The following is a 26,272-nucleotide window of genomic DNA, read 5'->3' as shown; positions in this document are numbered from 1 at the left end:
GACCAGAAGGAGATATAAAGAGGTCTTTTTTTATGGTTGAACAGGCAAGTGATTCTTGTCCTTATCTAATTCTGATATTCCAAAATCTCTATGATGAACATGTAATACTTATATAACCAGGAGAAAGAAATCAGAAAAAACCATCTCAATTAAAGAGGACATCAGAAAATAGAAAGATATTCACTGTTCCTGGATAAGCAGAACCAGTATAGTCAAAATGGGCATACTTCCAAAACTGGTGTACTACAGATTTCATGCAATCCTATCAAAATTCCAAAAGCATTCTTCACAGAACAGGAGAAACAATCCTAAAATATGACCTGCTTTAATACTATTTTTCATCATGCATACATTACTTTTCAGTGTATACATACACTGAAATGTATACAAAATGTATACATACACAAGAGGGGTCCTTCCCTGAAATCGCTGATGCCCCACCAGACCCAGGCATGTCTTAATGTCTGAATGTAGGGTCTATTGTCCTATCACTCAGAAAAATATGGGGGACAGACACGACAGAGCAGCCGCCATGGATTACAACCAGGGACACAACCTTCACGAGCCTGGCAGAGTTGGAGCTCTTGCATGTAGCTCTTGAATTGCTGAGTTGAATTGAAAAGTTAAACACAAAGTGTACAGGTGTCCTCAAAGTCTGTGATTTTCTTGTTAGTATCTAGGGATTTGTGGGTTTGGTGAGAAAAGCTGGATGTTTGTAATATATCCAACAAAATAATTTTAGATCCTCAGCTGGCTGATCTTTCTGCAGGGAAGGAAGTACAACTGACAAGTGTAGAGAGTGGTCAGGCCAAGCAGTGGGGCCTGGGCAGGGTGAAAATGGAGCCTGGATGGACACTGGCAAGGACAGCAGGGGAGGCCTGAGGGTCAGGGTGGTGAGGCAGGAAGCAGGGATGCTTTTTAGTGCTTTCCTGGTAAGAAGGACTAGTGCAGCCTCAAACATAAGGCACTTGCAGAGGCTCCCAGGTGGATTCTGCAGCACTGGGTAGAAGATCCGTGAGACACGGGCTGTCCCACACCAGCCTTCTCTGTGCACATGACTGGCCAGTGTGAAGGGCAGCTGAGCTCTCCTCCGGCTCTTTCTGTGGCTTTCTAGGTGGATGTGGAGTGGAGAATTCTACAGCAGGGTCCAGGAAAGCCATGCCACTTCCACACAGCAGCAGGGAAGGAGCTGTAAGCCACTGCCTCTCACACTGAGGCCCGTAGGACTCACCTAAACTGCCAGTTAAATGCAGACTCTCAGGCCTGGTCCTGAACCCACAGCTCAGAGTCTGTGGGAAGTAGGGCCTGAGAAGCTACATCCAGCACACTTTTCAAGTCCTCTTTTTACACAGTAATGTTGGACAGTCACTGAGTTAAAATGCCACCAGATAATAAAGGAGCCTTGTATGCATGTGAGGTATAGACAGCACTGTGGGGAGTGGCCAGCTCCCTCAGAGCTGGAGGTGTATCAGGCTCCACCCATCAGCCAGGAAGCTGCTCCAGGAGAGCAATCTCCATCCTTGTCCCTTCCCCTCCTCTCACTGCCTCTCAGGAACCCACTCTGCCCAGGTCAGAGGAAAGACCTAGAAATCCCCAGAGGCCATCCAGGAGTGAGAGGGAAAGAGGTAGGTCAGTCAGACGCTGGAGCCTCTCAGACGCAAGGGCCTATGGTCTTCACAGATCAGAGCTGCTCCCCAGGGTCCATGGATTGCCTCCTAGGAAAGAAGTGCTGGACTGGGGCCCTGGGATGTGTGGGTGAATGAGACAGAGAGCAGAGAGCCAAGCTGACTCCAGAACATGGGTGGAGGAGCTGCTGGTCATCAGGCCTGGTGGACTCCATCCTCTCCCTCCTGAGGGACACCACGGCAGCCCCTGGGGGCAACTTCCTGGGCTGGGAATAGTCATGTCCCATCCCAAGCTCTACACCAAAAGAGAAGCCTAAGGTCTCAATGATGTGAGATCCCCAGGGGTGGCTGGTTCCTGCATCACCCTGCTCCAAGCTGTGGAAAGTAGCGGTGTTTTATTTTGTTACTCCCACTGCAGAACAAAATTGCTTGTCTCCTTAAAAGGGGAAAATAAGCTCTTGTCTTGTTTCTATACCTGGATCTGGGAAGGTGAATAAGAGACCCAATAGCCAGGACTTGTCTTGCATGGGCAGCTCTGTTTATCAACACTGTATGTATCCGGAACAAATCTGAGCACTACTTCCCATAGAATGCACACATAATGGGGTGTGATCTCCAGCCGGCCAGGGCAGGCTAGTGGGTGCTCCACAGGATGGAGCGCTAGTGAGGATCCTGAAGTTCAGACCAGAGACTGCTTCATCCAGGCCTGCAGGAAAGGGGGTGTCACTGACCAGGAGATGGGGCTGTTACCACCCACCAGCTTCTCCATTCCCAAAACAAACACCTGAGGGAGGGCCTCCAAGTCCAGTCCTCTAGGTTACTCCAGGTTGTGGGGCTGCAGTGAGGAAGGTTCTGGGATTTTCCAGAAGGCTGATAAAGGTGAAACATCACACTCTGGTTGGCTACAGCCTGCAAGCTGAATTCAGTCATTCTCATATCTGGCCACACGGAGCCACCTTGGGAGGTGGAACCATAAGTCTGCAGACCAAGAACAAGGTCCAAGCAGGGACAAAAAAAACCTGTCACCCACACAGATAATCAGGCCCTTGAAGAGAAGAAACAGGGCTGAGAAGCTAAACACATCCTCAGTAATACTGCATTTCTTCCAAGAATTGAGAAGCACTTCTCCAGATGATAATAATACATCAAATCTTCAATTACAACTGTTCTGGTGTGGTGGTCACACCTGCTGACTCCCAGTGGGGGCAGGATGGGGCCTTCACTTGGAAAATCAAAGGCAAAAGGCACAAAAATCATACCAGCCAAGCTGGGGACCTGAGCAAGCCTCTTTCTTTGCCATAAGGGATAAGAAACATACTCAAAGGCTTCAGTCTCTGTGTAGCTGAAGAGAACTGTAGGCACATAGGAATGCTAATCTCTTGTATTATGCATACATTTTTAATATGTGGGAATTGGTGACCATGACAGCCTACTCTCCAGGACTGGAAACCCAATTTTCTCCCCTTTCAATCCAGTGCAATGGATATTTAGTGAGCAGCTGACCATCTCAGCAAATCATTCTAGTTACTGGAAAGAATACAAAGATAAATGAAGTAGTGTGTGTGTGTGTGTGTGTGTGTGTGTGTGTGTGTGTGTATAATCTAGACTGTTCTGCTACTGACCATAGCAGCTTGCTAATAAATAATTTATCTTGATTCTCTCCGCCCTGACATTGTGATTTCATGTTACATTCATATTCTCTTATTAAAGTAACTATGAGCATCAATACAGGAATCAAAATCAATACTGCCAATCTCTTGGTCAAGTTTAGATAAGACTCATTTTTGCTTGACTTCCCTTTGAGAACCCAGAGCCCTGGGCCTCTGAAGGCTGCCATGGCAAGCTAAGGTAAGTGTAGGGTCCTGGGGGTGAAATGGTGGCAATCTGTTTATAAGCTGCTCCATGCTGCCTAGGAATGTAAGAATACACCAAAGTAAAAGTATCTAACTACTTTCATTTTAATTGCCATAAGTAGAGACATTTTAAATTGAGATTATTGATTCAGTGGTGGATTGATTTAGGTTAATTATGCATTTGTTAAGTGCTTACCTATCATGTGCCTTCAATACATTTACATCTGCTTGAGGAAATAGGCAAAAATATAAGAAATGAATTGATGGAGGATGTATTGGTCAGCTTTCTATCACTATAATGAAATACCTGCAGCAATTAACTTATAAAAAGAAAGGTTTATTTTGGTCCACAATTCAAGATCAGGTAGATTCATTGCCTTGTGCCTCTGGTGAGAGCCCTAGGTGTTAATGGGCAGGAGCACGTGTTAGGCCAAACTACTCACATCATAAGACAGGAAACAGAGAAAGCCAGAACCAGCCACGCCCCATATCCCCTTTTTGGGCATGCCTGCAATGATCTAATGACTGCCAGTAACTTCCTCCCTCTTAATGATCCACAGCATCTCCCGCAGTGGTTTTAGCTCAGTGGTACACACAAGGTCCTGAGTTCAATCCCCGATACAAAAAAAAAAAAATCTACAGCACCTCCTAATAACCACCCCAGGCCTTTAACAGCCACGTCTAAGCCTTTAACACATGGAACCTTGGGGAACATTCATCCAAGCCACAGCAGAAACCATGAGTAAGCAAAGCCATGGTATGAAGTCAGAAAACTGCATACAGAGAAACCCCTGTAATGAACCATAGACACAAATAAGAATCTTTCTCTTGGGCCCCTGTTGTGCAGACCTCGGTAATCCAGAGAAAAGTTCAGTCCCTCTGTGGGCACAGAGCATAGATAATACAACTCTGAGTTCAAACTCCCAGGGAAATGTTTTTCCATGATCCCTTGCTTTCTTATGGTGCAAAATCTAAACAGTATTTTGGCGGATGAAGAAATGCAATTCCCAGTGGCAAGAAAGGCACTTTTCTTAGAGAGAAGTGTTATTCTGAGACAGGCTGTGTTAAGTGAGTTGGGTTTTTGATTCAGCTCATGCATCCTTGTGTGGCCAGGACATAGCTTGAGATTCCAAGAGCTGGAAGTGGCCTGAATGATGAGAAAAACAACCTTCTTCTCTGAGAGCTTAGGCAACAAAGTAAGAATCTGAGAAGGGTCTTACACTCTGTCTTCAGTACAAGTAGAAAAGATGTCTACCAAAAATTATTGATGAAACTTATGAGCTTGTATTTACTTTCTTCAAAGCTGGTTCTTTCATTGCCATCTAAATTTAGGAATTGTAGGGAGCCAAGGGATCTCAGTTGCTCTTGCAAACAGTTTATTTCAAAAGTAAAATATTTTGCTTACTACAAAGTCATATATATTATTTCTGGAAAACTTGAAAAGCATAAAGAAGAACAATGAACCTGGGCTTAGTGGTGCACACCTATAATTCCATCACTCTAGGAGAATGAGGTAGGAAGATTGAAAGTTCAAGCCCAGCCTGGGAAATTTAGAAAGACACTGTTTAAGAATAAAAAATAAAAAGGCTTTTGAATGTAGCAGTGTGAAGTCCATGGGTTTAGTCTCTAGCACCACACAAACACAAGAGGAGGAAGAGAAAGATTTTAATTTATCAATGTATTAATCATAGACATTCATGTATAACATTTTTAGGTATCATTTCAGTATTTTTCTCTGTATAATATATCTTTACTCAAATATAAGATCATATTGTACATTAATGAGAAGTATGGACATATTAAAAACATTGCATTTTCTACTCCAGGATACAGAATGTCTCTCCATGTTTTTCAAAACCACTTGAAAGTTTCTATATTGTTTTACAGTTTTCTTTTGAAATGTATGCACTTTTTTCTTTTTCCTTTTTTTTAAATTAGGTTTATTCCTAGAGTTCTGTGGGGTTTTTGTACATGTGTGTTGTAAATGGGATGTTGCCCTTCTTAAGTTCCAGCTGATTATGCTAATATTACATATGATAAAAGCTTTTGAAATTTGTGTATCCATTGATTTACACTAGTCACCTTTTTGAAGATGTTTTATTCATTTTAAGCAATCTGTGCTGATGAGAAACAAAAAGAAAACGTGCATGGGACCTACTAGATGAGCATTTTAATTCTTCACAGCATGGTGTATTATAAATAGCATCCCTTGCTTCTGTGCTGGTGGCATCCTTCATCCTCTTTTCCTTGGTGCTAAAAATTATATCTTATAGTAATAATGTGCAGAATGAGTTACAAGCCAGTCCTGGCATTCTGGTCCCTGCTAACCACTTCGTGTTAATGTCCCTCAAATTTCAATAGCAGCAGATCAGGTTTCCCTGGTGATAACAATGAAGGAGCACCCTACCACAGCATAGTTCCCAAGCCCACATTTTATCTTTGTTCCCATCTGCTTGTCTTACTGTCATGCAAACACTGACAACACAAATTAATCTGTCTTTATTCAATAGCTAATAGTTTCTGACAACACAGAATCTGTGGCCCCATGGAGTAGAAATGCAGGCAAACATTTCTAGCTTTGGCCTTGAGAACCAATTTTCATTTCAGCAGCACGATGGTTTTGCATGTGTGCTCAGAGAATGTTGACAATGTTTGAGGGAAATTAAAACTCTGCGAGTTTAATCTTTCTTCTACATTCAAGGGCAAGGCTTAGCATCCAAGTGGAAAAAATGTGTGACAAAAAAATAAGATAGTCATTAATTTTCATTTTGTTCTAATCATATATTGGAAACTCAGTTAAACTAAAAAGGCCATAGCTACTAAGCACTTTCTTTTTATTCTCTCTTTAATTACACTAATTAATGCGTATATATATATTAATGCAACTATAGGATCTAAGCAGGCTCTGAAAAAATAGCTTTTGATATCTATGAACATCATAGCATCTGACAGTTCAAAGTCTTTCCATGAATTACAATATCCCTAAACTATGTAATCCCAAATTCATGGTCTAAATGTAGAGAAACTGAGGTCTGTTTTCCCTACCAGATCACCAAATTTTCTTAAAAAAATTCTTGATGGTATTCTGAACTCCAATTTTCAGGAACTTATACTTCCAGAATTAGTTTCAGGACTGTTTGGGTTTATCATGGAGTATGGCCATTTGTTAACTACACGAGAAGAGTTTACATATGTGTACAAAACTTTCCTTGAATGAAATTCAGTTTAATAAGGCTGTTATTACCTAAAATGTACCCTAGGTCATAGCTGCTGTCATGATGTTTTTCAAATACCACCACCTGGAGCCAGGACGGGGGGGGATAAATGGGTCGGGTCCATCATGTAAACCAAGCTGCTTCACTCCCATCTGTTTGGTATATTGAGGTTCTTTGCAAATTCTTTGAACAAAAAGTCACACTGCTATAAATAACCAAAAAGAGTAGTTTTCAAATCAGACTTGGCTGTTTATCTTGTGTTGACTTTCCATAATTAACTACATCCTATCAGCTCTTCAACATCAGCATCTTTATAAATGGTACATCTTTCTCTCTGGTAACTCCATTCTTCGCCAATTACTTCAGTTTTTCTGCCAATGAGTCTCAGCCTCAGGGTGTAGCTGTTCCAACTATGATATCTGCCCTGTACTCATACCTGTCTTTATCAGATATATATAGGGAACATTTATTAAAACCAAGATTTTTAACCTCTAGCCCAGAAAACATCTTCAGGAATGAAGATACACGACCCCACCCATTGGAGAGCACACCTCTGCTCCCTACCTGACCCGCCAGTGTCCTTCCTGACTTCACACTTGCACACAGTATTCCCACAAGAATTCTGGCCCCGGATGTTACTGACTGAGCTTTCTTTCTGACACTGTCTGTCTAACCCACTCCTCTGTCACTGCCCTTGTGTCTTCGTCCTAAGGAAGCCCTGAGGATATCCTGGCAACTTCCACTCTCCCTCTACATCAGCATACCCATGCCTATGTTTCACAGGAGGCAGGTATCTACTCAAGTACCTTGGGAGACCCACTCTACACCAAACAAGGTGAGGGACAGTTCTTTGCTGCTAGGTTGCCAGCACCCTCAATATCTGATGCCCAGGCCAGTCTCCTAGGGGGACTCCAGGATTCAGGTTTCCCCGAAGGTGCTTGACATAGACTAAAAAACAATGATGGTTTGAATGTCACCCCCGACAATTCAAATGTTAGGAAACTTACTCCTTAAATTTATTTTAATGACATTTGGAGGTGATACCTTTGGGAGGTGATTAAGATGGGAAGAGGTCAGGAGTCTAAGGCCCCATAATGGCATTAGTGGCTTTATAATAAGGCAGAGAGACCAAAGTTAACACTTGTTCTGCCTTACCAAGATGCTCTTGTACTTCTCAATCTACAGAAGCATGTACCGAATAAATTTCTCATCTTTACAAAGTATCCAATCTTGGAAGTTTTGCTGTAGGTACAGAAAATGTACTAAGATAATAACTCAGCAACAACCAAATCTCCGTCTACTCTCTGTCACTCCTTGCTTTCAAACACAGGAGTGCCTCAAGGCTTACTCCTTGGCCCTCTCCCCTTCTGAAGATACTCTTTCTCCAGGTAAGTACATCTGGGTCATTGCCAAGTATTTATCTCCAGTTTAAACCCAGATGGTGTGCCCCACCCTCAGAACCAAGCATGCAGTCTTCTTCCCTACTGACCACTGCACCTTCACAGAAACAGACCTGGACTCCCCCAGGTCCCTTGCTTAGCCAGCACTGAGATTCATCCAAATTACATATGTCTCTTGTTCATCATGTCCACAAATAATTGACTTTTTAAATCAATGTTAAAGGTTCTAGAATGTATCTACTTTTCTCCATAACTGGTGACTATCCATTTCCAGCCAAGACCATCTCTAGTTTGTATCCCAAATCCCTCCTAACTGACCATGGAGCCATTTTTTGCTATTCCATCCAATATATCTTTGGTACTTCATTCAATATTTTATTGCCACCTGAACACGTTACCACACAGTGCAGAGCTCTTCTTGGCTTCCATGTTAGTCTGCGATTCCCAGAGAAACAGAACAAAAATACAGAATGGATGGGTGGATGGATGATGAATGGCTATATCAATAGATGGACAGATAGAAAGATGTAGATAGACAGATAGGAGTGGTTAAAAAGTGACTCATGTGATTGTGAGGAATGGCAAGTTTGAAATGTGGGGGCTGGCCACCAGGCTGGAAACTCAGGTAAGTGCTGGTGTTACCATCTTGGCCTGAAATCCCACAGGACTGAAGGCTCAAGCAGGGTTTTCCTTGAGGAGAATTCTATCTCCTTTGAGGAACCCTAATATTTGCTCTTAAGACCACCAGATTGCATAGGCCTACCACATTAAGCAGCGTATTCTACTTCACACAAAATCAACCAATTTAAGTGTTAACCATATCTTTTAAAAAAATCTTCATGGCAACATCTAGACTGTGGTTGGCCAAATTGCTATGCACAATGTTGATGTATAAAATTAAGGTACCTCTACCATTTTCACCAAAATGAAGGCCATCATCTAGATATGGGTCCAAAGCTGTGGGTGGTTCAGCCTCTGCCCTCCTCCTGATGTCTCTCACTAATTCAGCTTCTGGTCACACTGTTCTCCCTCCAATTCTCAGAAACACTACTTCCCTCCTGTCCCAGGAGCTTAGGTACTGTCCCAATAAGCTGCTGCATCTGCCTGAAATCCTTCTCCTTGCTCCCAGCATGAGTGCACCTATGTTGAGCACCCTTGTACGCGTGTGTGTTTGTGTGTGTTTGTGTGTGTGTGTGTGTGTGTGTGTGTGTGTACCCAGTCCCACCCATCTTCATGATCCTGGCTCAAATGTTACTGCTAAGAAAGTCCCCATACCATGGGCCAGGGATTTAGCTCAGCGGTTCCACCATGCAAGCATAAGGAACCAAGTTTGATCCCTAGGACCAAAAAAAAAAAAAACCAGAAAGTCCCCATACTGGACAGGTTCTCTTGCTTTTCACACTCAACATAATATAATGAGTACAATAATTTGCTCCTCTGGTTATTTAGTTATGTGCTTCCTCCACTAAACTGCAAATTCCTTGAAGGCGCAGGCCAGGTCCATTTTACTCACCAGAGTACCTCCAGAACTCACAGTGTTGAGATGAGTGAGTGAATGATGTGGAAAAGCTAACAAGCTCTGATGTCACATTTTTTGCATTCTTTATAGTGCATTCTGGCTCCATGGGGCCCCTGACTCCCTACCTCAGTGGGTTTCCTTTCTCATTTGACTTTGCAGGTTTTCTCTGCTCTTCCTAAGATGGACCCAGAGGTGAGGCAGAGGAAATGCCTGTCTGCTCCACTTTGCTCAGGTTGGAAACTGCCCAGTGAGCACTGCTCAGGCATCCCTTTCAGTCCTTCAAGACAAACCGAATAGCAAAGCTTTAACTTGAGGAAAGGGACTGAACTTTTCTGTGCATATTTGCATATATGCATATGTATAGACAAAGCTGCAGCCATCCAACTCATTAGTAAGAAGATCTTGCAAGTTACTCAAGTGGAAGCCTAACAAATGGAGATAAATAGACCAAAATTTGTTCTTCTTTTCCCTAACAGTTAAAATAGTAGGAATGACTTGTCTAACATATCTTATCATTAATAGTCTCCTGTGGGTCTGGAAGTTTACAGACCATAGGCCAAAAGACAATGGTAAATGGCCTTTTTTCTTCATGACCATCTTTCTTCATGATAGATCAGCCATTCCTAGATTGGGTAGTTTCGGTCCCATGTACTCCAGCAAACACAATAGATGGGATCATGAAGACTTGAACATAAAGTTACATTTTTCCTGTGTTTTATCTTCATTTCCACTAAGCTCCTATTAGCAGAGGTTCCTACCACCCTGGCAGATGCTCCAGCAGCTGGTTAATGGTCTATGAAACATAAATGCACCAGGGACACCGCTCCTCTGAATCCTTTTACTAAGGAAAGAATGTTAATCTACATATTGTAAAAATTGGGCTTTCTCTTTTTGCATTTTAAAAAAGCAGGCCCTCATTTACTTTACAACAATTTGGAGTAGGAATAAATATGAACAGAGACAAATGAGTCCCTTCTGATGCAGGGGCTCTATTATTCCTTTGGGAGGAATGGATGACTTAAGCAAGGCCTCTGGCTAGTCCAGAACTTACTTCTCCTGGAGGGAAACAACTCAATCAATGGTAGTTTCTTGAGCCTGAGCTCACATTCTGACCAGTCTCCCTTTCCTATCTCCATATCCCCTGATTCTCTGCCTACAGGTCTGATTTCCAGGTATAGATGGAGGTGTGGTTGTTATCTCTGCTTCTGTGCAAAAAAATTCCCAGCAATTTGGGTGAAGGGAGTCTTTAAGAACATGAAAACTATTTCAAGTTTTAATTTTTATTTGAGAATGCTTGAGCATAAAAATGTCCTTGAAAAATACTGACTCCTATAAATTTGCAGGCACTGCCAGAGGTTTTTTCATCTAAAATGCTAGTGTTCTTGAACCATTAACTATTGTAGACTCTTATTATTCATTTTCAATAGCTATATTTAAACCACAAAGAGCAACCCTAAGAAGCAGAGGCACAATTGTAGCCAACAACAGAAAACTAAAAGAAATAAAAAAAAAAAAACCCAAAACCAGAATAATTGAGGATTAGCACAGGAATGCTGAGTTTCACCTTTTGTGCCAGGCACCTTGGGTCTCTGATGATCTCCAGGGGTATGAGAAAGGCTTTCTGATTGACCAATGGCTTTAGCCTGAGTGTTGAAGGAAACCTTTTGTCCTCAGGTTGGTGTTTGAAGTCCTGGGTGCTGGGGCTGACACCCAGTCAAAGTACAGCACAGATCAATTGACTGGAAAAAATAAATGAATTAAGTTTAATGAGAGCTCAAGGGAGGAAATGAGCTGCTCCACTTGCCAACTATTTGCACAAGAGAAGCTTGAATGGGACCTGAAAGGATTATCTCCGAACACAGCAGCAAGGGAGTCTCCCACACCGAGAACACTGTATAAATGCCCTGGAGCATGCAACTGCCCTCCCTGGTTCTGGTGTACAGGCTGCTGTAAAACCATGCTGCAGGCAGAGCCAGACAGGTGTATGGGGAGTCTGAGAGTGCCTTGGAGAGGCCTCAAGGGTCTCAGTCAGACTTGCATTTAGAAGGCTGACTCCGGGGGCCATGAGGAGAGTGAGTCTGATCATCAGGGACAGGGAGACTGGCCAGGAGGATCTGGTAGCTGTAGGCACCCTCACAGGCCCTGTGGGTCCTGCACATCCCCTATTTGACAATGTAAGTCTTAGAAATGTTGGGAGACTAGTTTTTTTTCCCCCATTTCTCTGGTTCTTCTATCATGAATGGTGTAGTCAGACCCTGACCCTTCCATTTCTTTTACATAAAGAGCTCTTCAACTATCTAATACAAGGGCTTGGGGGTTGAGTTCAGTTTACTGTGTCTGTTAAATTCTAGTTTCCTCCTCTGTATCAAATATTTAATCTTTCAAAAATTCTACTTTGGAACTACAAGATAGATCAATAGAGTCTATGGTAAGGAGTGCCAGCAAAGACACTTTTTCAAATCATTGCTACTCAGATCTCCTCTGTATCAAATATTTAATCTTTCAAAAATTCTACTTTGGAACTACAAGATCAATAGAGTCTATGGTAAGGAGTGCCAGCAAAGACACTTTTTCAAATCATTGCTACTCAGACTGTCTAAATAGTTTTAGTGCTGGTAAGTTTGTCATTTCTGTATTTTAAAATATTTGCCTTGGCAATTCAGCATCAAAACTTCTGATTAAATTGACATGAATTCTTAATTGGGTACATATCTTTTTACACCTATATCTGACTTTCTAGGTTTTCTACCTGTGTTTGCAAGAGCAAAATAGATACAGTGGTTTTCACCACTGACATAAAGCTAGTGAGGCACCAAATAATTATTAATTTAGGGTTCAGTGGCACCAGTGGGCAACCACAGAAATCTGTCTTTATCAGTGATGTGCTCAAATCCAGTTCTCTACACTGGTTCTTAGGGAAGTATTTCTTTTCTCCTTAGTACAAAGCACTGAGAAGCCCTTCTCTTCCCAGCATACAGGCTTTTGGAGCTCAGTGCTGCTCCAGATGCCAGTGAATCTAGCACCATTTGAGAGGACATCCACCAAGGTTCCAAGAAGAGAGGGTGTCCTGCATGGCAAGGACATGGGATGGCTCCACAGCTGTTCAGTGGTGCTCAGCCAGGGAAAGGGAAAGGTTTGCTCCTGACTATTTCCATTCCCTGCCCTCCTGCCACATTTGTGAGCTCTCTTTTTTTGAGCTTTAATTTTCCATGAGTAGTAAATAGCCAAAAGCAGCTCAAAATATTCTCCTTACCACTAGAATTGGTATTTTTACTAGCTATAAAGCCTTAGCCAGAAGGGCTAGGGCAGATTTTCAGCCCTCCCACAGCCTTTTAAAGAAGATTGGGTATAAGGGGTAGGGGCCTATTTGCAGGAGCCCTGAATCATAGGGATGATCTGGAATTCTGGAGCATGGATTCTGTCAGTGAGAGAAAGCAGCCCTACTTGGGGCCAGAGGTTGCAGGCCTCTGGATACCACCAGCCCTTCCAAACAATGTGGAAAGGCCAAGGCCTTTGTGGCCTTGTGAGCTAACTGTATTCTGTAGGTTTAGCTCTTTATCATACGAATGGGTGTGCTTGAATTTCTAATAAAGAAGAACCACATGGATAATGTTGGATCAGGATTCTCAAACTTTAAAGTGCTGAATCACTGGTGAATCTCTCAGTAAAGTGCAGAGCCTGACTCAGTACTAGTTGGGACATCTAGACCTGCTTCTCTGATGAGCTGTTAGGGTGAAAAGGAAGCTGCACGGACTATACCTCAATCCACAAGGCCCTGACCGATGTTTCTTAGCTTGCGCTACAGATAAGCATATCTGGGGGGCTTTCGAAAATCTTGATGACTGACTGCGCCCCCCACACCAATGAAATCAGAATACTGAGAGCAAGACCAAGATACCAGTAGCTGAGGATGCTCCCGCACATAATCTCTGCCCAGGTTGAATTTGTATGAGAAGCCTAATTGGTACTTGTTCCTCCCCCTTTGGAAATCAACTGAGGGTTTGTTGCAACTGTCACGATCTATCCTTTAACTGTGTGAATGAATTAAAATGAGCAGCTACCTTTAGTTTATCTAGCCCCAAAGTTTCCAAGGACTGATCCACCAGGGTCTGTACACTTGTGTGTACCAGCCAGAGTCTGAGCTGAAGCCCTCACAATGTTCTTTTTATTCTCCATCCACTAGCAGCTCTGTTCTTAACTGCTCCAAATTCTTCTTGGCAGGCTGACTGGGGCTGTGAGGAGTCTAGATGAGAATAAAACCATAAATTTAACATTGCTAAAGGGCAGGGATTTGCAAGCCTGCTGCATATTGGATTGGATTCAATAAGTTAGGGTGGTTTTAAAACCTCCCTAGGTGGGCCATGGACTTAACTCTGTGGTTCCGCCGCCTGTTTGCCCTGCAAGCACAAGCTTCTGAGTTCAACGCCCATATCAAAAATAAAATAAAATAAAAGCTCCCTGGGTGCTTCTAACCTGAGATGAGGGAGGAGAAGAATGAAATATTAAAGAATATTTATATTTGCCTCAGTATTTTTTAAAAAGCTGGTCAGATGATAAAATGTAAATGTGATTTTTAAATATGCATTTAATGATTTTTATTAGTTTTAAAATATATATTCTCCACCCAGTCCCACACTTGCTGTTTCTGAGGAGGCTAATGTCAGAAGAGACTCCTGAGCCCTATTTGCAGTGTATCAGCCTGGAAGGAAAATTACCTGGAGCACTGCCTTAATTAGGGTACAGTTGGCCACTAAAACAAATAAAACCCAAACCTTCAGGGGCTTGACACAGTGGGAAGTTGGCAGGCAGGTAACCAGGTTAAAGTGGCAATTCTCTTCCGTCCTTCCAGGGTCCCCAGCTGGGGCTCCTGAGATGGCTCCTGCAGTTTTCTGTGCCAATGCAAGGGAGGGAAGGAAGCAGGTGGAGCTTCATGGAGTCCTCCCCAACTGGACATGGCCACATGTGTTCACAGGCCAGTGGTCACGTGTGCCCTGGACTCCTTTGGATATGGCTGCAGCCCCGCATGGCCCTGCAGTTGCACAAAGACAGCCCAGAACCCTGGTTGGCAGTGGGAGTGTAGGACGTATGCACACAGGACGTCAAGGGTCAGGTGGGCTCCCAGACAGTTGTGGCAGCTGCACTAGGAGTGCAAACTCCAGGCAGGCCTTGCCCATGGGGATGGCTGTGGGGCCACAGAGCTGAAGTCATGATCTGTAGGGTGCATGCTCTCTTTCTCCTTTTCTCCCCAGATATTGCAAATGGCACCAGTTCAGGGGGGTACCGCCCGCCTCCCAGAACCAAAGAAGTTATCATCAATGGCCAGACTGTGAAACTTAAGTACTGTTTCACCTGCAAGATTTTCCGACCCCCTCGCGCCTCCCACTGCAGCCTGTGCGATAACTGCGTAGGTGAGTAGGGCCTCAGCACTGGCGGGAGGGTAGTGGATTTGCTCTGGATAAGCTTTGTGCTATGGAATCAGTGTACTGCTCTTTAATCCTACTGTCTGAAAGACTCAGCAATGGTTAATGTTTCTACACATTTGCCTGTTGCTATTGATCCCCTCACCAGGCCCAGAGTTACCATCTCTCTTCTATTTTTTGGTTTTTACATCCTGCAATGTGCTAGGCCTTCTCCCTCAGAGCACAAACCAGGGTGAAGGGACTTTTATATAGGGGGTGCCAGATCAGGAGCCATGTAAAATAAAACTATACCTCTAGGTCTCCAGGCATAGCTGTTCTTGACTCCTCAGAGGGATCTTGGTGGACTTCGAGGCATCAGATCCAAAAGAGAGAAAAAGAGGCAAAGGCAGAAAACTGCTTCTTCTAGGGGCTAGAATTAGAATCTTTGTTCTTCCCAGAGACCACCAGGACCTCTGCTCTCTGCTAGCTTTCTCCAGGTCAGAGGGAAAATAGACAGAGAGGAGACAGAGCCCTGAAGTCCTCAGTAGTAAATCTTGGTCTTACTGTTGAACCACATAGGACTTCTCCAACCAACGTGAGTCTCAGACATGCCTGAGTAAGTCAGCAACTGCTTCCTGTTCCTTATACTGAGAGTCACAGCCCACATCTACAGGCCATTGTCCTCCCCAGGCTGGAGATCCTTGGATGGCTTCTAGTAGAAGTGACCGAGGATATTCCTAGCTAAATAAGCATGAAATCCTCTGCTAGCCCAGACCTTAAGGGTCAGGAATACAGCTTAGAACAAACCCAGGTTCCCTTAGGACCACCTTATAGATTTCCAACTCTTTCTTGAGTGTGAGAAATTGAAGCTTCCATTCTTCTTGAGAAAAATAAAATTTTATAATGTACTCCTTGATCTGCCAAGTGGACTTTGATTTGCCTTAAATTACTTTAGTCTAACCTTAATAATCCACAATTTTGTACAAAGGCCATGCTTTCCCTAAAAGGTTTTTTTTCTTGGTTTCGTTAATTTAAATTGCTTTTAGTTTTTGCCTCCCTGGTGGAACAGCATGGAATTGTATTCCATCTTCCCCATATAGTAAAGTAAGGCTCCTCCAATGAAAAGCCTGAGATGTGGTATTGCATGGCCTAGATCCCAAATACTCACTGTGTGATTTAGAAAAGCTACTTAAACTCTCTGTGTCTCAGTGTTCTCATCTCTACTGTGGGGTTGGTAACAATGCCTACTAAAGACTACAGAAGTAAATACATGAAAAGCACTGAAAATAATGTCTGGTTTTTAGCAAATGATCCCTAATTGTTAGCTACTACTACTGTTATTATGCCTGCTACCCTGATGTCCGTGAGCGGCTTTCTCTGGAAAATTCCTTTATATACTGTACCCCTCTGCAGTGTGGGGAGCAAAGCTATAGCTCGTCCTCCATCGAGCTATATCCGGGACTAGATTTCTGCAGTCTTCGTTTCAGTTGACACCCTTCATGGCAACTCCAGCCTCTGTAACCAAACCATACCCAAAGCCAAAGAAGCACAGTGGTTTAAATATCTTCTGAGGAACAATCTGTAGGAATTCTCAAAGCCCTTTCCTGGGTTTTCATTTTGAGCACCAGGGCTAATACCTGGTAGACTAGTACACTTACAGAAATTCATCTGTTACTTTGCATACTCACTTCTGTGGACCTAGTGGTATATTCCGGTCTGTATTTTGATAAATGGGAGGTTGTTATCTATTAGCCTGAAGTGTTTACTGAGCACTCCTTTTTTATCATTTATAAAAAAACTTTATCCACTTCTATACAGCCCTGTTTCCACTTATTCATTTTCATTAGTTGATCTCAATCCTCTGTTTCCTGTCTCTAGGCTAGATTTCCAATCGTAATACAAAAAAACCTTTCCTTCCCATATTATAGTGCCTTATTGTTTAAAAATTCCCTTTGGATTATTGTCAGATGGTTTCCGAAAGTTCACACAATTACTCACAATTTCTTCCCACCGTCACCCATGCATATATGTCCTTTAAAGAACTCTAATGAATTGAATGTAAGATCTCCGTACCAGAACTGTACACACTTGCTCCACTTGCTGGTGGGCCCCTGCCATAGCAAACCTGTTCAAAGTGGTGTCCTCACATATAAAACCTAACAGCCGTAAGTCTAGAATATCCAGGAGTCAGCTGAGGACCCTTTGGAGAAATGAGTCACAAGGGCAATCTAGCATTCCTCGCACAAGCATATAGCTATCTCATAAACTGGAGTTCTTGGACAGCAAAAAGAAAGAAAAGGAGAGGAGGTGGCAAACTCTAGGTTGGGATCAAGAGGACAAAGTTGATCAAGAAGCACACTGACAATGTAGCCCTCTAAGTGTTGGTCCACAGTCCTGGGGATGGAGCTTGGCTAATCCCGATCAGGGCCTAGCTCCAAGCAAGGACAGGTAAGATGAGTAACATACAGTTGGTTTACAGTAAAGCTGCTCATAGACTCCTAAAACCCCACACACAATTATTCAGACCTACATAGCTTTGGTTTTCCAGTTAATTACATCACACTCGGGCCTCTGGCATGACGGATGAGCAGGCCAGAAGATTGGACTTCTGCAATGAGGAAAACAGAGTAGAAAGCAGATGTCTCCCACGGAGAAGTGTAATTGCAGAGTTTGCCACTAGTTTATTTTTAGATAAAGTTTTTACTGAAAGACTGCTACTTTTTGCAGCAAGGGAAAAGTACAATTATATGCTAAAAGCCAACGTTAGAATATGTGATTTCCCTTCCCTGTAGAAATGGCTTTGGGTTAGCACATCCCAGGCACAGTACACAAAGGTTGCTTTGCCTAAGGAGCGGAGAGAAAAATGCAGTTTCATAAGTAGCTTGGAAGAATATTTTTCTTTGTTAAATAAGTTTGAAATGAGAGAGCCTAGTCACAGGGCCTCTGTGTTTTTGTTTTGTTTTTGAGGAAGGAACTTTCTTGGAGAGGAAATGCTGGTGCAAATATAGAACAAGTTGGCAGAGCCTCTGATCCTGTCATTAAATAATCCCAGAACCTGCACTTAACCTGAACATTTCCAACTGTTTCTACCTCTGTAATATGGGGTGGTCCTAGTTCTACCTCATAGGTTTCTTTTAAGGATTAAGTGACACTGTGCCCAACCTAGCACCTAATGCAGGCATGGGGAACTATATTAGTCACTCCCATCATTGGGATGAACTACTGGACACCTGCAACTTTGATTCATAGTAAAAGAGGGTTCAGTCCATGGTTGGCTGGCTGTAATCAGAAAGGGCATGGAGGAAGGGCACAGCAAGGAAAGTTGCTCAGCCTATAGCAGCCAGGAAGCAGAGGGAGAAAGGAGGAGCCAAGGACAAGAATGTACCATTCCAGGTCAGGCCTTGTGACCCTCCTCTGTGACCATGCCCCAACTTTATAACAGAACATTCAACTATGAATTCATTGGTGGATTAACTCTCCAATAAGTATAGCCCTCCAAGATTTAATTACCTTTAAATGTGTCTCTGAGCACATGAGACTTTGGGGGGAAATTTTAGATCTAATATATCATCTAAACAGTAAGGGATCAATAAGTGTATGCCCTTAATGTTTTTCTCATCAGTAAATGATGGAAATGCCATTATTAGTGCTTCAAATGACTGATTAAAATAAGATAATCCTCACAGAAGCATAGAAATTACCTATTTTTGTGGTAGGATTTAGATGATCTGCAGTAACGGAAGTGGGTTCTATTCTCTCTGTCTCTCTGACTTGGTCTCCATTTAGCTTTGTTTCTATTCTCTTTTTCTGAATCCTGTGTGTCTCTACCTCTCTCTCCTAGTGCTGCCATCAGATCGCTTCTACATATTTGGAACAGCACTTGGGATTGTTTGTTCTCCAGGCAGGCTTATACTTTTAAACGACCAGCAGCTGGGACCAGGAACCACTCTGCTGTCTCATAGTCTCATCTCCTTAGCGTGAGGGCGACCCAAGGAGCTGAAAGCAAAACATTGGTTTCATGAGGCCCTCTCAAACTCTACACAAACATCCTTGACCAGATGGGCCCTGGGGGTCAGTCTGTCCCTCGGTGGGCCCCGGTCCAGTGTCAGAATGGCCAGCAGTTTTCACTGGAATTGTTTTGTTTGTTTTCTTACATTGTTTTGGTTTTTCTCGTGGTTTGAGGGCTTGAACCCAAGGCTTTCAAACTGAGCTATATTCCCATCTCTTTTTTATTTTGAGAGAGGGTATCATTAAGTCACTAAAGTTGTCCAGACTGGGCTCAAACTTGATCCTCCTGCCTCCCACAGTGCAGGTATTAGAGTTGTATGCCGTCACTTCTAGCTTGGAATTGGTATTTTTAATATAATTTAGACCTATATTACAGTGGCTTACTTAAATTAATTTAATCAATACTGTGGACAAGTTATTTAGAAAGTTTTCTGAACACAAATGTGAAACATTGTAAGCATTTGCAAATCAACTATAAGAGTCTTGTCTATATTTGATGAAACAGAAACAGCTTCTCCTAGAGGCTAAAAGGGGGTCTCTGGAGGCCACAGCTGCCTGTCCTTTCTGGACCTGGGGACTCTCCCACACCTGCAGTGCCACATCTGGAGGGGTTTCAAGGACAAAGAAGGTAGCACATGAAGCCCTCAGGTTGTGTTGCACCCAGGGATCCCTGAGCAGTGCCCAGCCGCTCCAGCCTCCCTCACCCAGGGTGAGCCCTGATCCTATTGTCTTCTAGTCCGTGTGGTGAGAGCCTCCAGAATCCTCTGCAGAGATTCAATGTCCAATCACTGCTGGTTTTAGTGCAGCTTTACCACCCTTTTAAAAATCCCTATGAGTCCTCTCCTTACCATCTTGTTCTTTCTGGCTGTACTTTCTCTCCCCGACATTCAACTATGTTTACTGTGTTCTCTCTTGTGTCCCTCAGTGTCCCCTCCCACTGCTCCTCTGTGACTTGAGTGTCTGAGCTTGGACTGCGGACTCATGGTGTTTTGTGTTCTGCTGTGTCCCACCACTGCTACTCCTCAGAACCTAGTTTCTACTTCACAATCATAGCCAGCATTGAGAGGTTTGAAATGGCTGAGGTTTGGCATTGCAGCTGCCTTCTAATACACAGTAACATTTTGGAATTTCTGCAAGTTGGGGCTGATGAGAAGGCCAATAATTTCCCATAGGAAAGTATATCATCTGAGGGGAATGGAGGGACATTGGCTGCCATTTGTGTCTTCCTTGGGGTTTTTTTTTGGCGGGGGTTTGAGACAGGGTCTCACTATGTAGTTGAGACTGACCTGGAACTCACTATGTAGCCCAGGCTGGTCTCAAACTCACAGTGATCCTCCTGTCTCAGCCTCCCGAGTGCAGTGCTGGGATTACAGGCGTGTGCCACCATGCCCAGCTGTGTCTTCCTTGGAACCCAGATACACAGGGGCTTCATGTGCCTCCTAGATTCCAGTGTCTTTGCATTTCACCACCGTGTATTGAGCCTCTGTACATCAGACACTTTGATAGGAACTGGAGTCCCCACAGGTTGTTCTTGAGAGCACGCCAAAGCTGGGCATGATGGCACATATCTGTAAACCCAGCATTCTGGTATGCTGAGGCAGGAGGATTGCACATCCAAGGCCAGCCTGAGCAACTTAGTGCCTCTTGGTCTCAAGTTAAAAAGTAAAAAGGTGCTGGAGATGTAGCTCAGTGCAAAGGCTCTGGGTTCAACTCCCAGTAATGAAAAGGGAGCAGACCAAGGGGAGCACAAGACAGAAAGCATTGTATTTATCACCTTACACAAGTTACTAGAGTAAGTTTATGTTGGTAAGGAGTACAATTAAAAACTGTAACCAACATTTATGCACAAAATAACATTTTGTCAAAACATATAAAATAAAAACTTAGAAAATGCGAGGATAATTTGGTATAAACATAATACTAATGAAAAATAGTAGTAATCTCTGATTTTGGCTCAAATCAAAAAAAATTTAAGAAAATAGATACCAATACATAATGAATAAATATATGCTTAACTTTTTTCTATAAAGTATCCTTTTTTTCAACTATTTCTGGAACACTTCTAAAAATTAATTATATTAGGCCAGAAAAAAATCCTAATTTCCTAAAAGCATATGTTGCACCAACCGTATCATCTGATGCTACAATGAAAGTAGAAATCATCCGCAAAGATATGAACAAATATGACCTATTTTAATCTTTTTTTAATTTTATAAACTCTTAGATGACAGAAACTTCCAAACTACAGTTGTGGAATACTTAGTGACAGTAAGAACAGTGTAAAAGAACTGTACCTGCAAAATTCTAAATTTTAAATGCAAAAACATAGCCTAAGCAGAGAAAGAATAAATTGGAAAACTACCTAGGTGCCGGAAGAGTCAACAAAAAGGCTGGAGGCCCAGGCTGGGGGAGGTTGGGTGGTCAAGAACAGACAGCCACACCTGGCACACATGTTGCGGGAGGTGAGTGCAGCAAGCAGCTCTAGGTGGCACCACTGAGTTCTCTCTGCAGCAGCCCTGTCTGTCTGAGGCCCTGGGTTCCAGATTCTGTAGTGTATACTTAAAAAGTACCAATAAACTCAATGAGGAAAAAAAAAAGAAAAGAAAACAAGGATCTATTACAAGCGCAAGAACCCGAGTTCAATTCCCAGTACAAAAAAAACCAACAAGGATCTAGCAGGCAGAACAATAAATATGATGCCAGCTCTGATTCCTTGGAAAGTAAACAACCAAAGGGTAAGACTCTAGTAAGACTGAAAGAAAATATCAAGAAGGTGGAAATAACAGGTTCAAATAAGGCAAATATAGATGAAAATTCTTGGGAAAGAAATACATTATTTTGTGTATTGTATAACTGAATGCCTACTGGTTAAAAATCTTAATGAAACATGAATTCTAATAGGAAATTAAGCAAAGAATGAGTGAAAAACTTGACTAGATTAATAGCTACAAAAAAACTGAAACATCTGTTGAAGGTGCTGGCCTCAGACAGTTTTATTTCCTATGTTTGGAATAGTGTTTCAGAACTTAGAAAAGGTTGGACAGCTTTTCAGTTTATTTTACCAAGGTAGTATAAGCTTAATGCCAAAACCTGACAAAAATGTCATGCAAACAAACAAAAACTCTTATTTATAAACTATGAAAAAAGCTAATCTAATAGTATAATAAAAGAACCAATCACTATAAATAAAATGCTCTTATTTTTCAAGGTTAATAAAACTATTACTAGATCGGTAGATTGAAAGACAGAAGATATGTGATCATGATAATAGATGAGAGAACTAGTGAGGTGTGATGCTCCTTTCTAACTCAAAGTCAGAAAACCAAGACTGGGAGGTGTGATGGGCGTATTCTTAACTCCCATCCGTGCTCCCCACCTCCAGGAGCTACTTGCTTGGCGGATGCCCTTAAAGTTTACTCATCAGCTGCTTATGATAGTGACGTTGTCTGGGGTTATCCAAGTGGGCCCAGAGCATTCATGAGAGCCCTGATAATAATTCCAAGCAGGAGAAGGTTTTAGGTGCCCTTGCTAGCCTGAAGAGAGAGGGGCCCCGATGGGAAATGAGGAGGCAATGAATGGATCTTGCCAACCACAGGGCTCATGGAAAAGACCTTAAATACAGGTGGGAACTGCAGCTGTGGCCTATGCCTTGATCTTAGCCTGCTGAGAGCCCAAGCAGGACATCCAGTCACTTACATTGGACTCCTGTCCCTTATAAATCCTGAGATAATGAATTTGTGTCATTTAAAGTTCCTACATTTGTGATAAGATGTAGGCAAAACTATTGCTATGCAATAAAAAATTTAATGCAGAAAGAATGTTCCTTTAATATGATTTTCAAAAGAAAAGCTAACATTTTCTTTAAAGTAAACCAAGGAAGTGGTTTACATTGGAGTTAGGAACAGATTAGGATTTCTACAGTCACGCCAGTTTTTAACATTATTTTTCCTAAGTAATGCAATAAGAAAAGAAAAATAGATAAAGAGGATAAAATTGTAACTTTTTGTAAATAACAAGAACACCAATACTAAAACCATTACACAAACATTAGAATTATCTTATTAAAAGTTTAGTAAGTTTATCAGCTATGGAATAAATACATTAAAATAGTTACCATATTTCAGGAATTGCAATAGAAATCAATATGCATACTCTTCACAAATTTATTTATGCATATAATGCAATGTGAGGCAGAAAACAAGCTAAAAAGACTATAAAGTTCAATTAGATGAATAAGCAAACAATAAAATAATTTGGGGGGGCTTTCTGAGTCAGGGTATCACTGTGTAATTCAAGCTGACCTTGAACTTATGGCAGTCCTCCTGCCTCAGCCTCCTGCTGAGATTACAGGCATGTACCACAATGCCTGGCAAGAATAATAATTTTTTTTTTCCAATACCAGGGATCAAACTCAGGACCTTGAGCTTGCTGGGCACTGAGCCACATCCCCTGCCCAATAATAACATTTTTGAGAGTAGAGTGATGCAAGGGAACATGCACTGTTAGATATTAAGTCCAAAGTGAGTCGCCCATAAATGAGTTACAGAAAGTGACTTCAAGGCATACACACATGTACTCCTCTAAGTGGTTTCTTCATCATCTGTTTCCATCTTTTTCCAGTCTCCCAAGTATTATTACAATGCATAGTTCTTGTTAAGCATCGCCTTACAGTCTGGTTGGGGAAAACAGAGATAAATAAACAGTGTGTTAAGTACTGGGAAGAGCCAGGCGGTTGGTGGGTCCAGGAGAGCCTGGATGTCACAGACCTCTGTGCTAATTTATAAAGCCTGGATAAGAGTCACTGGTTGTGGGAGAGCAAACAGAGGACCCAGTCTGGCCATGTCTAGGGGACAACATAGCACACTAAGGGCTCAGACATGGCCAGGGAAAGCAAGACTCTCAGCCCCACAGGGGCTGTGGGAGGCAGGCAGAGAGGCCAATCTGAGATTATCAGGACCATTTTCCCTTCCTCTGCACTTGGGCAATTCCTCTTAGCTTGTGACTAAGGCCTTCTCAAACCCGTGTCAGCTTTGTCTTAGTGTCTGGAGCTTTATCCTCTCTTTTTGAGCTAAGCAGCAAATCTCGTAACTAAACTTTAAAGTGCATCAGAAAATTGGTGCAATGCATTTGACTGCCACCTCTTGTGCTTATACTCTTTCCCGTTTATTGTCACCTTGAGAAGGTCCCCGCAGCCTCAGACTACAGGATGTTTGTGCCATCCTTTGACTTGATGAGAATGAATAGAGGGAAGCAAACTTGATTTCTTGTTTCACAGATAACCCATCTGCATTGCCACAAGGGTTTCATGACACTTGTAAAACGATAGATAACGTCATTGATTAGGGAAAAGATTTAATGTTCATATGTAAGTGAATTTATTCATCAATGTGAGAAGCTCAGAGCCCAGTTTACCACCACCACCATCCCCCAAACAATGTAAATAACCCTTAAGGGACTAATTGGGGGCACTAACCTTACTCCTGGCTTCTTCCTCAGTGACTCAGCTTCTTCTCAGCCACAGGTGGGAGTTTTAGTTAAGTCATCAATGGTTTGGTGATACCAGCTCAAGGGGCAGGTAGAATTCCAAGGAACTGTCCTGACTCAGGTGACCTAAGATGGCCTCTGTCCTGGAAGCCTTTTCAGTTGCCCCTAGGTTACAAGTCAGCTGTTCCTGGTTTTCTCGTTTCCTGTGACATGACTCCTTTCTCCCGCAGCCCCGGCCACCCCTAACTCTTCTCTAGGTTTCACCCTCTCCTCCTTGGATTCTCCCTGCTGTTTGCCATAGTCACTCCTTCCAGCTGGAAAACCCTCCCCTTTCCCACAGCCCCTCTCTTCCAGTATGATTCCCTGGATTCTGCTACCACGAGGTTTCTCTTCCAAAAATAAAAGCAATTAAAACCAAGGAATGCTTCAAGATGCTTTTGAGACAATAACAAAATAAATTCCAGAAAGTCTTTCATCTTTCAGAAGAATGGCCTTCCTTATGTGTTTATTACGGATGTAAGCACACACAGGAACATATAAAGTCCTTGAAATGGAATGCCAGGGTCCAGGAGTCTGCATTTCAGCTCACTTCCCTGGGGACTGTGGGCATGGTCAAGACTGAGAGACATAGGAAGACTTTCTCTGCCCTCCCAGATTCTATATTGAGGTCAGGCCATCTAGCTGCCTTGAGAATTGCTCATCTCTCTTGGAGAACACTGCTAAGGTGACTTGCAACTTGAAAAATTAATATTAATAAAGAGCTACCATCTTTCTAAGGCCTATTGGAAGCACATTAAATATAATGTGTTTAAATATAACTTTACACATTCCATAAGCCTCTGTTTTTCCTGACCCACCCTTGAGCTATCATCCCCCTAGGTCTCTGAGATGGACATTTTTATGTTTCATGCACCGTGTTCAAAGTCCACAAAGATGCATGTCAGTGCTAAGGCTCAGGGCTGGATATGGACATCAAGGTGACAGATCCAGCCATGCCTGCCATATGCTTTGTGAAGCAGGTGTTTGCAGTTGTCAAACAAGAAAATTACAACAAATTTAAAGATATTGATTGACTTTTTGTAGTGATTCTAGAATGGGGCAACAATTTCATTCACTCATAACCATAAAATAGACTAAGTATCCCCATGCACTGAGCAGAGAAGATTGATTTTACAGTCAGAGAAAAGCTGAAGAGGCAGAAAAAAAATGAACAAAAAGTAGATTGGTCATTTCAAGGTTCCTTTCCTTGTAAAGTATGGATGGGTGGACAGAACAATAGAAAAATAACCAAATGATGTTAGAGGTTACTTTTTGTGTATCATGTCAATTGAAACTAGCCTATTGGGGTTTGGCTGTTATTTCTTTTATGCTGATTTCTCATCAGATAACAGTCTTGATTCAGCGGTATAAAACTTGTGTGTGGTGGACTCCATTTTTATTAAGCTGGCCTTTTAGGACCCAATGTACAAAACAATGGCTTCTTCTGATTTTATTTAATGTAACAATCCAAAAGTATTTATTATTGGCTGTATGTAGAGTGCAAAAAAATATGACAGGCTTCTTGCCTTTGAGAAGATTTCCAGATAGTCATGAAAAGTTAACATATTAAAGAAATATTTGACAAGGTTACAGCACTCAAGATAACTAGTTTGATACTAGCCTGTTCATTTTAGACCAATTCCCTTAAAAGAGAGAAATAGGAGGAAAGTCTCCAAAAATCAGATATAAATCACACTGAGAGGTGAATGACCACCTAAGAAGAAGGGACT

At 42.4% G+C, this 26,272-nt stretch overlaps 1 protein-coding gene across 3 annotated transcripts in view; it reads left to right on the top strand.

Moving 5' to 3' along the window:
- Positions 1-26,272, top strand: part of Zdhhc14 (zinc finger DHHC-type palmitoyltransferase 14) — a 271,332-nt gene that overhangs the window by 180,157 nt on the left and 64,903 nt on the right. For all 3 annotated transcript variants that reach the window (XM_033763299.1, XM_010625218.1, XM_010625216.1), the window contains exon 3: positions 14,862-15,020. In XM_033763299.1, coding sequence (XP_033619190.1) covers positions 14,862-15,020 — 159 coding nt within the window. The remainder of the gene's footprint in view (positions 1-14,861; positions 15,021-26,272) is intronic.

The sequence above is a fragment of the Fukomys damarensis genome, unplaced genomic scaffold (genome assembly GCF_012274545.1).
Source record: "Fukomys damarensis isolate Sample0158 unplaced genomic scaffold, DMR_v1.0_HiC HiC_scaffold_14, whole genome shotgun sequence".
Classification (NCBI taxonomy): Eukaryota; Metazoa; Chordata; class Mammalia; order Rodentia; family Bathyergidae; genus Fukomys; species Fukomys damarensis.
The sequence above is the reverse complement of the archived record's forward strand: the minus strand, read 5'-3'. Positions and strand labels throughout refer to the sequence as shown.